Here is a 17,934-nt window from a genome sequence, read left to right as displayed (position 1 = left end):
AGCTGAATATAGCCCCTCAAAACTCCTATGGGGCTGAAACCACCGTCGAGTTCTATTGTAGTTTTATTGAGGGGAACTGCTGGGTGGACAGACGCTTGGAAAGTTTAGCTCAGAATGAGAGTGAGGTCATTCCTCTACCCTCAGCTTGCTATATATTCTCTCAACCAAAGGCTCATTCTGCTCCCCCAGGATCATATCAGGAAGTGCAATAGCAAAGAAGAAATTGTTAGGTGATTCTTTTTTTTACCGTGAATAGAGATTCCTTTGGCAGTGGTGACAGATTCCTGTCACCACTGCCAGATCTGCATTTGGACCTCTCTTTTGTCCACCACTTGGTTCACCTTGTATTTTGTCAAAGCATCATAATTATTTCTACAAAATCCACACCTGTGTGAAGTGAGGCGTGCTCTCATCATCATGCATCATCTCATCCCGGCAAATCACAATTTGCGTCCTCACTTTTGTCTTCAATGTTTGTGTTGAAGCTGGACATATAGCCCTCAAAAACAGATGTGAAAATCCAGATAGTTAAATGTTTAAAAAAAAAATCACACCCGTGTTAAAGGACAACTTTAGGTTTTTCAACCAAGGTTCATGTTTTAGGTTATTATTAGAGAAACTAAAAGGTGAGTGTTAATTTTCTTTCATTTGCTGCCTTCTTTCGTTTTAGGGATTTTAGCTCTTTTTGACAGGGGGGCGGGGGCATTCGAGCATGGGGCTAAATATGTATTTTTTTACCAAATGTGATGGTGATTTATTTATTTATTATTTACTATAGTCCTAATAAACCCCAGGAAATTACATCTGGCCACAGAAGATCACATGATCTACTGAATGTGAAGGTATAGCCTACTGGGGGAAAGCTTATACTGTGTGTATAGGCTCAATATGTCAGTTTGTCACATTCAATAGATCCTGTGATCTTTTGTGGCCAGATGTAATTTCCTGGGGTTTATTAGGACTATAGTAAATAATAAAAAAATAAATCGCCATAATATTTTGTAAAAAAATACATATTTAGCCCCATGCTCGAATGCCCCCGCCCCCCTGTCAAAAACTGCTAAAATCCCCAAAACGAAAGAAAGCAGCAAATGAAAGAAAATTTACACTCACCTTTTAGTTTCTCTAAGAACAACCTAAAACATGAACCTTGGTTGAAAAAAACTAAAGTTGTCCTTTAAGTGATGGGTGCTCTTATCATCATACATCATCACGTTCCAGCTAATCAATTTTCTGTCCTCACTGTTTTACATTCATACAATGCTCAGGCTCACATCATCGCTATGGGGTGCTTAGCCAATCAAATCATTGCTATGGGCTACACAAAACACACAAAGCTGGACATAGGAGGGGCCCCTCAAAAAAAAAAGAAAATGAGAAGACCCTTAGCCACAGGACCCCTGTCACCTTTGTACCCTGCTGATCTTGTTTTAGATGGCTTTGGCTATTTCTTGGCTAATCTCCTATAATTGGACAATCTGCCCCTATTAAAGCCATTACACTGTGGGCCTGTCTTGTAAACGCCAGGCTTAGCTGTCCTAACATCAGTTCCACACTAGAGGGTTTATTCAAACAAAGGTACTGTACCACCAAGTTATCACCACTGTCAAGGTCACAGTCATCTGAATAAGCTTCTAAGAAACGTTATGAGAATTGAACTAATATTATTATTAGTTATTAGTTATTATTAATTATTATTATTATTATAATTTACAGTCAATGTCAGTAACTGATTGACTCCTTGTCTTTATTTATGGAAAAGAAAAACTCAACACAGACCTGTATGAATCTTGCATTCTCAGGCATTTTATATTTTTACGGGTGAATTCATGAAAATCAAGACATCGACCTTTTTATAACAGACAAAACGGAGAGAGTGATCCTGTTTGGTGTATTTACCTGTTCTGTGATCTTGATGAAATTGAAAACGAAGTACACTTTTTGTTTTACCGCTCCAAATATGACGACTTAAGGGATATTTTGGTTAATAAGATGTCTTATATCTGTGGGGATTTCCTAGATTTAAATGACTATGTAAAAATGGAGATATGTTTTGCCAAAGGGACTTTTGTTGTGGCAGATTTTATATGTCAAGCTTGGGAAAGAAGTACTCTGTATAAATCTGAGTTGTAATATAATGAATTATGTAATGTAAACATGCTGTAAATGCATGAATTATGTAATGTAAACATGCTGTAAATGCAATTGTGAAATGGTGCCTTATAAACCCATGAGGGTTGGGCACATTGTGTGCAGGACACGAGAATAAAGAAACAATCAATCAATCAAAAATATTATTTCACATAGAGCATGCCTTGTTGTGCTCTCTCTCAGCCTTTTCGGATAAGCATACATTCAGCTCGCTGTATAGTCAAGCAGGACATTCCTTTCAGTAGTTCACGTTTGCCAGTGGCAAGATAAACGCATTTGCATTAAATCAGTTAATAAATGTTTAAAAGAGTGACTCAACTTCCAGTTTACGAGTTCTGACACCAGGACAAACGGTGATGATGATGAGATCAGGTCACACATAAGAGGAAAGTCTTGCTGGTCTTGCGTTGATCTATTCATTAACATTGTGTGCATCTATCCTATCTCTGGAAAAGATAGTAGTATCCACAAAGAAGTTTAGATATTTGAAGTGGCAGAAATAGACTTGTTAATGTCAATATAGGACCACACAAAGGACATAATTGAGCATTTGTTTGATCTACAAATACTCCCACTTACACCGAAACATACTCTGTAAAACTCAACTTCCTATAATACAATGACACGGCCAATCTCACTTTCATGTCTTGTCTTTTTTCCTCTAGATCTCCCATGGCGTACCAGACACTTGCAAGCCTTCCCTTCCAGGATTTTCTCACACATGCAATAAAACCCAGGGCTTGCCAGAGGCTTCTCGATCCCAGATGGTCTTAAATTGGAGTTTAATTCTACTCACAGTTTTAACACGACATATATATAGGGCAAGAACTTTTGCATTTAGTACACGCTGGTGAGAGAAGTTAATGTCACCCCCTTGGACCGAGGGTAATTAAAGCAGTCTGTTATACTCTTGTGATGTGGGGACCCTCCAGAAACAGCCCTAAAGTCCCTTTTGGGTGTATTAGTCGCTATAGTTTAACACCGGTCTTTGGGCCTCATCGCCTCTGCCTGCCTTGGGTATAAAAAACCCAAACCTGGAGGAGGGGCAGAGCTCTGCTGCTCTGCTACTTGTTCTGCTCAATTTATGATTCCAAGGAAGAGAAGCTCCCACCTTTTGGTAGTAACTAATGACTAGTTTCTACCAAGTCACTAATGGGGATTGACCAGTAGAGAAACAAGTCACCATCACTACTGGTACTGCCAACGTCTTCTAAGCCATGGACCGTGGCAAACGGAACTCCATCGCCGGCTTCCCCAGCATGCGCCCGGACCGATTCTCTGACGACCGAGATGGCATCGTTTCCGGAGAGATGGGTCCTCCGTCACAGGTATTACTACTATATATATCCGTCACAGGTCTGTGACTGTTATGCATTTGCTATTGCTCATGACATAAGCTGCCTGGCTTTTTGACCTGTGAACTACATCCATATACAGATTAACATAGCCAGTGTCTGTCGACTGAAAGGACACTGGCCCGGTTTAAGATGTATTACATAATGTATTACATTAACAGCTTGATTATTGTCTCTAGGGCTGAAACAGTCAATTGATTAATCGTTTCATCAATATTGTATTAATCAAATAATACGTTTAGGATTGTGTCATTTAAACATTTATTTATTTATATTTATTTACGTCAACAAAAAAATGTCAACGGTATTATAACAAAAAAATTATGAAATCTGCTGGGTAAACACATGAAACTAACATGTCTGAGGTAATGTGATGAGCATTTGCTATGATTTTGTACTTTTATTACCTTATTTTGCAGTCACTTTATACTGTCATCATTGTGTAACTCATTCGCATTGATTAACCAAATTATCATGACGGAATTAACGATTATGAAAACCCTTAGTTGTAGCACTAGTTTACTCATGTATTTATGTGGTCATCATGTGAATGTCGATGTGGACATCATGTGGTGTCCATCCCTGTGGTGTCAAAAAAACAGTGAACACGCATCATCATATTGCATCAAATCGCATCATTACGTCCATCCTCCTGATGAATGTTCATCCTGACAGGTGGGCAGAGTGTGTCCGTCCTCCTCCTCCTACAGAGCCCTCATCAGTGCCTTCTCCTGCCTGACGCGCCTCGACGACTTCACGTGCGAGTGGATCGGCTCTGGATTCTTCTCTGAGGTCTACAAGGTGGGTTTGGCTCAGCTTTCACTTCACTCCATTGTTTTCCGTATCGTTCTCTTGTCTATATCCCATGTGATGTGATTGGTCTGTACATGCACCCGCCGGACAGGGTGGAGTCATAGAGTATATATGAATAGAGAAGACACCCGAGTTCTCCTTCCATCCACTTGCATTAAGTTGCTCAAAAGCGCATGAGGCGATTTCACTCCTCCTTCCTGGTAGGAACAGAGTGCATTCTGGGACGGATTGCAATGGTGAGTGGCCCCAAACACATGAACGCGCTGCCGTTGAACACGCACAAGCGCCGTCCGTCGTGAACGTGTAAAATGTGTTTGGGGCCAGGCTGCAATACCTTCATTCGGCCACTATGTCCATTTCGCCTCAGGGTTTCCTCTGGGTGCCTTCTCTTTTCATATATACTCTAAGGGTGGAGTTCCCCACCTCAGCGGGTATGACGTCGGAGCAAAATGGCCGCCATGGGAGTCTGGCACTCACCCTCGTTTTTTCCGCCGACAGCTCGGTTTGGCGGTTCTTGTATTCTTTTATTTGTTTTGACTGAGAATAAGATTAGAAATAAGTTTAGGTTTAGGCATAGTTTTACTGGGGCTAAGTTTAGGAATAGGGTTAGGTTTTGGCACCCTTTTACTGAGGTTAAGGTTATGAATAAGGTTAAGTTTAACCGTTTAAGCATAGTTTACTTATGTTACGTTTAGGAACACCAGGCTGAGCCGTTCCGCCGGCTCTATGCCTGGAGTGACTGTGTTTTGAGGCGAGCTTTCCAGTTTTCAATATGGTCAATATACATTATCGATCCTTCCATCCATCCTGTCTGTCCATCTAGCCCCCCCGCTGTTTTTTTGTAATTGTTCAAACAGGCTGTCATTGATTTATTTTCCCTGTTGTGTGTGACCTACCACCTACGTCATGCCATGATGCCACTGTGGAAACATGAAGCTGGAAGAAAGTGCTTGTGTAACGTTATAGAATTACGTTATAGAATTAGCAATGCTATTTTGACTTTACTAATGAGATTTGAGTTTAACTTCTCAGGGCCGATACATGTGCCTGCATGGTGGTCTGTAGACAGTGGCCACAGCTAAGCGAGGGTCTATGTGCTCGCAGGTTCTCCCTCGACACTTCAGGTCAAGTTAGCCAACACTCGCGTCAAAGAGAGTAGTTTATAAAGGGTGTCTGTTAACCCTGTTACTTACCCCTCTCTCCCCCTGGGCAAGTGAATGACACGCATGCATACACACACGCACGCACCCACGTGCACACATGCACCCATGCATTTTCAGTTCAGTTAGGCATTAAACATTTAAGCCCTATACGTCATAATATGATCATTTTGAAATATCTACCAATGTATAAACTCACCCCCACCCATCTATGCAGGGTGTTTTGTAATTGTTCAAACAGGCTGTCAGCCTTTTTAACCTCAATGATTGATTAATTTACACAAACAACAAGCTCACAAACAACATGTTGCAATGTGATATGTCGGTAGTTTTTAGTTTGGCTATTTCCGCTCATTTTCTCCTAAAACGACATGCCTAAAATAGGAACGCTAGGTTGGTTAATGTGTCTCTGATCTTTTTTCTTTCATACAGTACTATAACATTAGCGTAGTAACATTTGGCACAGATCAGTTTGTTTTGGAACTGGAAGAGTGCCACAGCACATTGGCCAGTGGTTAGAACTTTCTTTGCATTTCTCTGTGTGAAGTTAATCGAACTCGCTTTGACTAGTGATTGTATGTCTTTTTCAGTGGGCTTATTGTGACTGCTGTGTAGAAGGTTAAGAGGCTTGTGTATATATATTATGTATGTATGTGTGTGTCTGAGACAGACCCCTTCATTCAGTATTGTGTGCGAGGGGGTTAAGACAAGAATGAAGTTGAACTTGAATGGCGGGGGATGGGCTGTCCTGTGCTCTCTCATGCACAAGTCTGAAGGGGAAAAGACTAATTAGCTTATATATAGGTCTAGTGGAGTTTGTGGGAGGCGCCATCTAGGTCATGGAGGTTAATCTCAAGTTCAAAATCATCTTGGATGTGCTTGATCGTCATCAAGCATTTTGAACTTGTGTGAATTTGAGGTGTACATAGATCAGTGGTTCCCTAAACGTCTTAGCCCGTGACCCAAAACACATTCTCCCCGGGACAAACTAGTGAAAATAGCCGATCTACAAGCTCACAACGCAGCGCAAAGCAATGCGTTGTGAGCTTGTAGATCTGCTATTTTCACTACGGTACTTATTTTCTTCTAATTTATTGCATTTCTTAGATTTTTTTCTTTAATGAAAAAAAAATCTTAGAATTTTGGTTTAATTCATGAAAAGTTTAGCTTTTTTGGGGATGTTTTTTTTTTTTAATGTTTTGAAATAATAATGAAAAATTATAAGGGGACCCATAACAATGTGTCAACGACCCACACTTGGTTCCCGACCCACTGTTTGGGAAACGGTGACATAGATGATATGAATATAACACAGAATGAAGAGAATGATAATATGCTAGGCTATATCAGAACTCATCATCAAATCAGGGTGATCTGTCTCATGAAGACTATTGTAAAACGTTTGTTTCCTGTACCTTTCTAAATACATGTTTTCATTGTGGCTAAGAGGTGTGTCCTTCTCAACAACATCGTCTTTCAGCCCTTTTTCACGAGAGTCAGTCGATACGCTTAGGTAATTCCACATCCACTCTTATTTAGGGTAAATGATGTTCACTTTTACATATTGGCTGTTTATAACTAGAAATACCTTCGTCATAGGTCAAGCTATTTGCTATAAACCTCTGTTTTGCAAACATCCTGCCAAAGTATTGGTTTCAGCATTGCTGTGTGTACTTTTGCCAGCTAGCATACAAAATGCAGCAACTCTTCAGAGCTGATGAAAAACTAAATGCAGGCTTATTTCTAGGGAAATTAATGCTTGCATCTGGTTTGCATAGAAATATAGTACGGGCACACGGGGTGTGTGTGTGTGTGTGTGTGTGTGTGTGTGTGTGTGTGTGTGTGTGTGTGTGTGTGTGTGTGTGTGTGTGCAAAGGTCATAGTCATGCATGCTTAATAGCAAAATAAATGGGAAGTATGCAACTGTAATGCAACTGTAAAACAACAGAAACTAGAAAAAGTGCCCTTCTGGGCACAGGTCTCCACCAGGATAGGAATGTAGGACATTGCAGCTTGCCTTCATCTGGTGGTTGGATAAAAGGGCAACAAAAGTAAATTATCCACAGATCCGTGCAGTTAGAGGTAAAAACACTTTTCGGCCAGTTATAGCGCCACCTTGAGGCTGAGTTGAAATTGTTCATGTGGCATTTCGTCCTCGGCCTAGTGGGAATGTGCGTGCACAATTTCACGGAAATCACACGATGTGTTAATGATTTGCAGCATTTTGTTTGAAACTGAGCACTCCTGTGAACTTTGGAAGCCAATCTTAACCAATCAGGATGGAGTCTGAGAAATCTGAAAGACCCGTTTCGTTGAATGGCTCTAGAGAGACTGTGTACCAATTTGCGCGATGTTTGGACAAAATCTGTAGGTGTACTGTGCAAAAACTTGTTTTGCACAAAGCGGCCTCCTGGTGGCGCTATAACAGGCCGTTGTGGAAAGTTTGGGGCATAGGTTCATCGTTGGCATCCAGGGAGTGTGTGTGCAAAATTTGGCATCGACCGGGTTAACGCCGGTGGCCGAGATTAGCTGCTCACGGACACACGGACGGACGGACACACACACACACGGACGGACGGACGGAGTGCAAAACATACTCTCCCCCCATGCCTTCGGCCTGGTGGAGACAATAAGGATGATGGCCTGATGAGGGGGTTATCTGGGGAAAGCAATTCTGAAGTAGTGGATTTTTTAGGGCGGCTTTAAAAATGAGCCTGGGGGGCAGCTTTGATGTGGCTTCCACTGAGAGGGGGTGGAAACTGATAAGGCCCTGCTGTCACCCCAGGTTAGGCACTTGCTTGTTCCCCGGGGGTTTGCAGTAGGTTAGCGTCACCGGACCCGAGGGATTTGGACTCTGATGTGCGTACTCCGACGTACTAACAGTCCGACAGGCATTAGTCCGACACCCTCCCTACCCAAACCCTTAACCTAACCTTAACAGGGAGCCACAGGTTAGTTGTAACCTGCCACAGGTTAGTTGTAACCGCCAGTGCACGTTGGGAGCGACGGTGTTGTCGGACCATGAAGGACACTTTACCATAATCAAACCATGGATATAGAAAAATAATGAGTGTTAACGCATAAGTTTGGTTCAGAGGTGGGCGGGCAATATTAAGGAAGCAGTTGCACTTTTGGTATGCACACGTCTATGCGACCATTATCCCATAATCGGAATCATCTTTGTTGTCATATGACACAGTCACAGGTGTAAAAGGGGTGGGTGAAATACATTTTGTGCAAGGTCTCTAATTTTGCGGTGACATAAAGAGTTAGAATAGGGAAGAGGGAGAGAGGAACACATTGTGTGATCACGCTGAGGAAGGCTTGATGTCAAAACCCGTGTATGCCCGTGCCTCTATTAATTACAAAAACATTGTGAGTCTTCTTGAGCCGTGCACCCGGCAAACTGTATTAGAATGGACTGTTCCTAGGAAACACACGCACACCTCACACACGCACTCACACGCCTCACACACACACACACACACACACACACACACACACACACACACACACACACACACACACACACACACACACACACACACAGACACACGCACTCACTCACAGTCACACACGCACGCACACACGACGACAACTTATCATTTAACGTAACTAATTTCTTTAATTGCGCTGAAGCACGGAGCAACTATTCAGAAAAAGCTTAAATAGCAGTGAGCTTCTGCCCTTCTCCTATTTTTGCTACTTTTGTGTGACACTGTCATACGACAAAGTCTAAAGCAGGACATAAGCTTAAAGTTTATGAACAAAACATAACAAACATCAAAAATGTTCTGCTCGACGGCGATGATATTTGAGCAGATTGTAGATGGACTCACGCTGGGAAAGCCAAACGGAACGGGACTTTGATGTTCATCTGTGCTCTCTGTTTGGCACTCTCTCTATCCTCAGAAAATGGTGGAGAGATATGTGGGAGTTGAACTACCAGAGAGTTGAGGATGCGGTGCAAATGAAAGGGGAGCAGGGGAACAACAAATAGAAGGAAAGATGCTTGGAAGAAAAGCAGAGGGAGGCATTGGTAAAGGGATTTGAAAGAGAGCAGAAGTGAGCTGAGCCAGGGTGTGGTGGACCAGAGTTGTTAGAAGTGGAGAACAGGTGAAGATGAGGAGAAAGGAGAGAACGGGGATGATGGAAAGAGAGAGAGAAAGAGAGAGAGTGAGAAGAGAGACTGGACTGCGGTGGTGTTTAGGAGAGGAGAACAGAGGGGTGCTTCATTATGTGAGAGAGATAGAGAGTGGAGAGTCGATGGGTTCAGTCAGGGAGAGGGAGGAGAGGCTTTGAGAGGACAGAGAGAGATGAAAGGGAGAGACACAGTAGGACATTTGGGGGGGAGGGGGGGTGGTGTGTGCGTGGGGGGGGGGGGAGGGTGGTGTGTGCGTGTAGAACTTCCCAAACCTTTTAGCCTGTGACCCAAAAAAATAATTTGATGTCTCCCCGGGACCAACAGTAGTGAAACTAGGCGATCTACAATCTCACAACGTAACGGAAACTACTTATTCTAATTCATGGAATTTCTTCGATTTGTCTTTGATTTCTTCTTTGAAATAACTGGAAAACAATCATTCCATTTTGTTTTTGAAATTGGAAATGTTTTTTTTGAAAATGTAGGAAACCAAAAAATAAAGGGACCCATAAAGAAATGTGTCGACGACCCACAAATGAGAACCCGACCCAGTATTTGGGAACCTGTGGGCCGCAAATGGCCCACCGGCCGCCTATTGGGGAACCCTGGTGTAGAGGATGGTAGAGAGAGAGAGAGAGAGAGAGGCTGGGGGTCAGGGAGAGATGAAGAGAGATGGGGTTGGGGGAGGTGAATGGAGAATGATGGGGTGGAGGGGATGTGTGCTAAAGCGGAGCTGCCATCTGTTGTCTCTCCTGTCCCGCAGTGAGGGCTGTTAGCTGCCCCCCCCCGCCTCACTTGAACTTGAACAGAGATGGTGGGTGTGTGACTGTGCGTGCATGCGTTTGAATCATGCACAGAAGATTGTGCAGATCCAATAACTTCTCTAATTTTATATCAAAACACAAACTTCCTTTTTCCGTTTCCCCTTCTTTTTCCCCCTGATATTGTCGATGTCGAAAACAACCATCATCATCATGTATATATATATGAAGATGAAAACAACCATCATCAACATGTATATATATATATGTTTCATTTTAGTCTGTAATAGAGTTCTCTCATTCTGCCCAAACCCGATCCGATATGTTTTAGGGGCGGGTCGGGCCTAAAATGTATGCTAATTATTTAATTAGCCCGTTGAGAACTCTAGCCCAAAGCCCCAATGATCGTAATAGTGCCTGTATGTTATTATGGCCCATAGAAACACACAGAGAATTGGAAAACGTCAGATGGAACAGGCTCATGATGACACTCCCCACCACCCAGTCAGGCTCGAAGAGCAAGAACACTTCTAACTAGAAAAAGTGCCCTTCTGGGCACAGGTCTCCACCAGGATAGGAATGTAGGACATTGCAGCTTGCCTTCATCTGGTGGTTGGATAAAAGGGCAACAAAAGTAAATTATCCACAGATCCGTGCAGTTAGAGGTAAAAACACTTTTTGGCCAGTTATAACGCCACCTTGAGGCTGAGTTGAAATTGTTCATGTGGCATTTCGTCCTCGGCCTAGTGGGAATGTGCGTGCACATTTCACGGAAATCACGCGATGTGTTCATGATTTGCAGCATTTTGTTTGAAACTGAGCACTCCTGTGAACTTTGGTAGCCAATCTTAACCAATCAGGATGGAGTCTGAGAAATCTGAAAGACCGGTTTCGTTGAATGGCTCTAGAGAGACTGTGTACCAATTTGCGCTGTGTTTGGACAAAATCTGTAGGTGTACTGTGCAAAAACTTGTTTTGCACAAAGCGGCCTCCTATAACAGGCCGTTCTGGAAAGTTTGGGGCAGAGGTTCATCGTTGGCATCCAGGGAGTGTGTGTGCAAAATTTGGCATCGACCGGGTTAACGGTGGCTGATATTAGCTGCTCACGGACACACACGCGGACGGACACACGGACGGACGGACGGACGGACGGACGGACGGACGGACGGACAGACGGACGGAGTGCAAAACATACTCTCTCCCCATGCCTTCGGCCTGGTGGAGACAATGAAAGAGGCTATACATTAGATGTATACATGGAGAACATGGTACTGTAGATGTATACATAGAGCACACATGTAATTAATATAAATTCTTGTGCCCCCCCACTCCCTTTTGGGATTTGTTTTTGTCACGGTAGTCTACTGTGACAAAAATAAATGCACATTTGTGAAATTTGGCCTCTGCAATTAACCCATCCTAGCTACTTAGGAGCAGTGGTTGTCACTGCTACAGGGGGCAGGGGCAACGGCCCTGGGAGCAGTTAAGTGTCTTTCTCAGCGACACTTTTGGCCACAGGGTTTGTGGGCCGGGGCACCATGACCAAACCGACGTGGACCTTCTGTTTCCCAGACGGGCCTTCTATCCATAAAGCTATGGCCGCCCATGCCAATAGCTGCAGTAGTTTATTTTCCATGCTTCTCACCAGATGTGTGCTCTGGTTTCCTCTTTGCACCTCAGGTGCTGTAACCACCAGAGTTAAACATTGCTCAGCACAGTGCATGTCTCAGCTGTATTTCAGTGTGAGGAACTTGAGTAACTTATCGGGTCAATAGTTATTTAGGTCGGCTGCTTTGTTTGTCACAGCTTCCTGTGGTTTTTGGCCACGTTGACATTTCCTATTGCTGTTGAGTGTTTTTCGGGGAAACCAGATGCATTGCTCTACTGTACCTTTACCACGACAGGTCTCGGCCGCCTTCAAAGATCACACCTTCTAAAGTTGATCTGAAATGTTGATCACTCCTTCTAAAGCTGATCTGAACTGCTTAATTCCACACTTCAATCTGCTCTGGTCATTACAAATAAAATGCCTTATTCAAAATATACATTTCAAATTCAAAGTCATCCAGAGTCATTTTAGGAACTCGATGATAATGCTGTGACAGCCTTTGCTGCTGATCACAACCAGTCCAACACATTTGCCGTTAAAACACTTATTGTGCCCAGGACATGTCCACACGTCTTCATAATTACACCCGTGGGAGGCCCACTAGGATGTGTGGACACGTCTTTAGGACCAGACGGTGGCCTTGTGATTAGAGTGTCCGCCCTGAAACTGGGAGGTCGGGGTTCGATCCCCGGCCGGGTCATACCAAGGACTTCAATGCCTCCCTGCTTGGCACTCGGCATCAATGGGTTGGATTGGGGGTCAAATCAACTAATGATTCCCTTAATGATTTCACCGCTCCAAGAGATGGGTGAAATGCGTAGGACAAATTTCACTGCGGTAACGTGTGTGACTAATCGTACGACTTTGGTCCTTTTTTAATGGTCTAAAAACCTGTCTCAATTTTTTTTGACAGTGGCCGCTGGTCCGTCCTGGAGCTGTTTTGTTGCGCACGCAGCCGTTCACTTTCTGGTTTACGGGCCAACAGTCTTCCTTATTTACTCTGAATCTACGCCGCTGTCCGTGGCTTTGATCAGTACGGCGATGTTCTGTCCTAATTTCTGACTTCATGATGCATCTCGGGGTGACTGTGGCTCAAGGTCCATTGGACGACCTGCCACCGACCTGCCACCGACCGATGGTCGGTGGTTCGAATCCCGGCTCCTCCTGTCTACATGTCAAAGTGTCCTTGGGCAAGACACTGAACCCCAAATTGCTCCCGATGTGCTGGTTGGTACCTTGCATGGCTTCCGCTGCAATCTGTGTATGAATGTGTGTGTGAATGGGTGAATGTAATGCACTATGTAAAGCGCCTTGGATAAAGGCGCTATATAAATGCACCATTTACCATTTATTTTATCTCGTTTGGAATATTAACGCTTTCTAAAGCGAAATCAGATTTATTAGCGCGAGGTAGTAATGGAAGATTTCACCTCCCGGTTTTGGGGGGAAATGGAACGGGGGCTTTTCAGAGTAAAATCTGCCTCGTCTGCTTTGCGCTCTAGCGCCTTTATTCTGAAAACCTTGTGTTAACATGGTGGGTCCAGAAGTGACTGACCTCATATCACTTCTTGGGTTCTGACTGTCTGCCTATACCTGTATCGCTCACTCTGGCCATCCACTGTGGTCTCCCGGCCTTAACCCTCTAACACCCGCATTAATTTCTACTTGCAAAAAATTGATTTCAACCTTACTACTACTTTGTACTACTAGGACTGACACTAAAACATATGTTAAAAAAAATAAAAAAATAAAGTTTGATGGAAAATTTATAATAATTATATAATAATATAAAAAAATCATAATTTACATTTGGGGGATATCTTTCACAATAATGAATAAAACATGTTCTAGACATTCTAATGATCACAAAAAAACATATTACAATTATTTTACCTACTTTTATTAGGGTAAAGGTCAAAAGTCTTAGGTTAAAAAATGTTCAAAATCGCACAGAGTCCAGACATTTTTAATTTGTGTGAATTTCAGCCTCTGTGGGGGGTATTTATATGCAAATATCATGACCAATGTCATTGAAATGGCATTGCAATGAACATCACTGATGACATTTAGGTGAAAAAAGAACAGAAAAAAAATATAATAATTTAGTAATTAAATAAAATAGAATTGTTGCTAAAAAGCAACGCTGGGTGTTAGAGGGTTAAAGCCAGCAGGAGAGCGACCTGTAACTGGGAAAGTGTTCCTGAGTCAGTAGCAGCGTGTCATGTTGCAGGTTTAAAGCACCAGTCCCGTCAGCTTCCTACTAGCACTGACATTTGTTAATTTACTAAATGCTTCCCTCAGTTCCTCCCTCTGCATTCGCTCAGAAAAACAGCACTCACTGTCGCACCTCCCTCTGAACTTCTCACGTAACCACTTTAACACGTACCCTATGTACTTTGTTGAATGGGGTCCCTCAGGGGTTTATATTTGGCCCCCCTCCTTTTCCCTCTACTTCAAATCTCTTATTTATAGCTGTGATCTACAAGCTTACAACATGTGGTGACAGGTTGGGAGCTTTTGACTATTTTTGTGAACGACCGTTCACCTGTTTTTCACCCATAGAGTTATGACTAATGGAGACGCCACCGGATTTCCCCGCCCATCCAATTGCATGGAGTTGCTCACTCAGCGCATACTCCATTTTCACCCCTTCTTACGGGTTGTAAAGGTGGTGGGCTCCCCCCATTTTGGGCCTAAAAACGTAATGGAATTGCATTCATGAACTCGCCGGGCCGAAAGCATGGATGAAAACCGCAAGTCGTCTGTGCGTGTGTGTGTGTGTGCGAGTCATGAACGAGCACAGCTGCTGTCGAGTAAGAGTACGAAATCGAGTGTGTGATTTCAGCTGTTCCAATTCCAAACATGCAGACATGACCCACTGCCTAATGTATTTGTATTTAAGTTCATAAAGAAAAATTAAATGAGGTTACTTTTCAGGATTCCAATTCGAAAATAGCAACAAATTATTCAAGATTCAAATTAAAATATAGCAAAATAGCAGATCTACAAGCTCAAAATGCGTCACGCTTGCGACACGTTTTGAGCTTGTATATAGATCCTCTATTTTTGCTACTTTTGTGTGACATGGAATGACAAAGTAGGGCATTCATTTACGAAAAACTTTAAAATACGGAGATAAGAGGTTTCTTGCCCGACAGTATATGCAATGTGGCCCCGCCTCCGGAGTGAGTGTGGAAACATTGTGGCCCCCTGCATCATCAAAGTTGCCCACTCCCCTGATGTAAGACGCTGATGATGTCTTTCTCCCCAGGTGCGCCATCGAGCATCGGACCAGGTGATGGCTCTGAAGATGAATAAGCTCAGCAGCAACAGAGCCAACATGCTGAGAGAGGTCCAGCTGATGAACAGACTGTCACATTGCAACATACTCAGGTTGGTAATAACGAGCAAAGCCCCCAGGCCACAAAAAGGTGACATGACATAATGTCACTATTCTTTTTGGCTATGTACGATCGTTTTCTTTGAAATATATAATGTTAGGTTACGATGATGATTGAGGACAGGTTTTACAGTAGGTCTAAACAATAGGAAATTGGCCCACATATGGGTCTCACTGCACTATACTGCACAGTGCATTGCAGCATTACTGTTATGCAATAACTGAATAGCAGGTGGAACTGGGATACTATGACATGCTCAAGCAATACATTGCGTATTGTATTTGTGTTTTTATGTGGCTCTCGGGATCCACAAAGAGACAGCGTGGTTCCAATTGTGGATCTCAGACTTGTGACCATGTGACCAGTCTCTGATTCATGAGACGTCAGTCGTCCGTGACGTATGCTCGATGTATGACTCCAAATTTGGGAGAGGTTTCAGTGCGATCGATCATTGTCCCATTGTCTTCCGTTAAAAACTATTTCAAAGTCTGTAAAGCACAAAGGCCATTGACGTACTTGGAGATACTTCTTTGGCCTACTGGCACCTCTGGACAGACACATACACAGACCCTCTCTGCTAGCCTCTAGCAGAGTACATAAGACATGGGTTGTGCACATCCCGTTCCTTGCTGGTACTGGATACAAAATAACAAGTTTAAAAGGATGAAAGTCTTCAAGCAGCTTTGCTCCTCCTCAGTGGAATGTCAATGTTCTAAATCAAAGAAACACTGAGGAGCAGAGCTCTTTGCGTCCCCATTTTTCCTCCGGGAATTCCCCCCCCCCCCCATGCAGTGAGGGGTGGGAGGGGCGGCAGAGGGGCTGTGGAACTGGACGTGCACTTCATGAGAAACAACGGAAAATAAAAACTTTGGCGAAAACAGAAGCGCAACACGAGGATAGTGGAAACATTCAGTCCAAATGTCCAGTTTGCTAATTCACAACAACTACTACTAGCCTACTACTTTGGTGTTGAAACTTTATAACTATAAACCTTCACGACAGAAGACAGCCTAAGTACAATTGTAAAGGTTGTTTGCTGTAGCACATTGTGTGTTTGAATCTGCATAACGGGCTCTCGCCTCTCAACCTGGGGACCACTGTTGTGTTGGGTGGGGCGATATGGGCAGGGTCTGGGGGAAATAGCTTGGATTTAAATATTGAGGGCTTAATTTAATTAATTGGTTAATTCGAGGATAATTAAACCGAGCCCTTAACGGCCATTATTTATTATTATTATATTGGTTATATGGACACATTTCCTAATAATGGTGACTCAACCGGTCAATCCGGTACACTTTGAAAAACTCTGTGGATGTTCATGACATCCAACGTTCCAGTAAATTACAACATTGACGTGTTATCCTACGTCACCAGGTCATTTAGTGCACTGTTTCTCAACTAAGAGATTGATAAAAAAAACAAATCTTCAATTTCCTACATTACTAAATGCATGGTCCACATGCAATACCTTCATGGACCACCAGTTAAAAACATCTGCCATAAATTGTCTATGAGCCATTTCAGCCAAAATAATCACACCGTGTGAAGTGAGGGTGCTCTTATCATCATACGTCAACATGCATCATATCATTCTGGCCAATCATACAATTTGCGTCCTCACTTTTGTCTTCAATGTTTGTGTTTACACAAACTCTCAAAGCTGGACAAGTATAGATTTCTTTACTTGATCATTATGTAAGCAAAACCATGTGCGTGCAGTTCTACGTTGCGTAACATGATTTAGCAAGATAACGGGAATAGTAACCACAATACAACGTCTATGGACTGTGTGGATATGGCCTGTTTTCTTTGCTGGCCAGGAAAGAGCCTGTAGCCTGCCTGTTAACAATGGATTTTCTGCTGTGAGCTGAAGAAATCAGGAGCTCAAGCTCAAGATTCTGGCCTGTATTTTATGATAACTGTTGGGTGTTTTTGAGGGGCATACACTAGCCCCTCCTATATTCATCTATAGTGTAGATTTTCGTCTTACACAAACATTACATTCCCATGCAGTTACATGCCGGCTTTTAATTCAGAATAAAATAATTCAGAAGTTTTTTTTTTTTTGCTACGAGTTTACATGGGAAATGGTCATTCCGAATGAGTGTTTTTACATGGACGATACTTTAAAATCCCATCATTTCATTTCGCAGCAGCTTTGGGGCTGGGAAGGCTTCTGATTGGATAGGGGCGGGCATATATGCTTACGTCTTTACGTTTCTTTCACCCGCTGCGGGTCCCCTTGCTGGGAAGGTTATCATCTCGTTCTGTACTTTATTAGAAAATAGGCAGCACGGCCGGGGGGGGGGGGGGGGGGGGAGAGGAGAGAGACAGACACGGGGGTCATCTCATTTATCAACTTTTCTGATGTGGCTCAGGAGGCTATTATGGATTTCTTTGTGCTTCGTCGTTGCACAATGCACATACTGTACATTGTGTAAGAGACAAGAGCTGACAACGCATTCTTGGAACTGTGTGTGTGTGATCAGTGATCAGTGCGCTGACGGCATTGCGTCCCCCTCCACTGTCTTTCTCCGAGT

At 43.1% G+C, this 17,934-nt stretch overlaps 1 protein-coding gene across 2 annotated transcripts in view; it reads left to right on the top strand.

Moving 5' to 3' along the window:
* Positions 1–17,934, top strand: part of tesk2 (testis associated actin remodelling kinase 2) — a 50,178-nt gene that overhangs the window by 5,870 nt on the left and 26,374 nt on the right. For both annotated transcript variants that reach the window (XR_014570263.1, XM_083782039.1), the window contains exons 2-4: positions 2,817–3,479; positions 4,182–4,307; positions 15,265–15,386. Coding sequence is in view for 1 of the 2 variants with exons in the window: in XM_083782039.1 (XP_083638165.1) it covers positions 3,369–3,479; positions 4,182–4,307; positions 15,265–15,386 (359 nt within the window). In the remaining variant the exon portion in view is untranslated. The remainder of the gene's footprint in view (positions 1–2,816; positions 3,480–4,181; positions 4,308–15,264; positions 15,387–17,934) is intronic.

This window comes from Protomyctophum parallelum (genome assembly GCF_964188405.1).
Source record: "Protomyctophum parallelum genome assembly, chromosome: 14".
NCBI classification, from domain to species: Eukaryota; Metazoa; Chordata; class Actinopteri; order Myctophiformes; family Myctophidae; genus Protomyctophum; species Protomyctophum parallelum.
The sequence above is the reverse complement of the archived record's forward strand: the minus strand, read 5'-3'. Positions and strand labels throughout refer to the sequence as shown.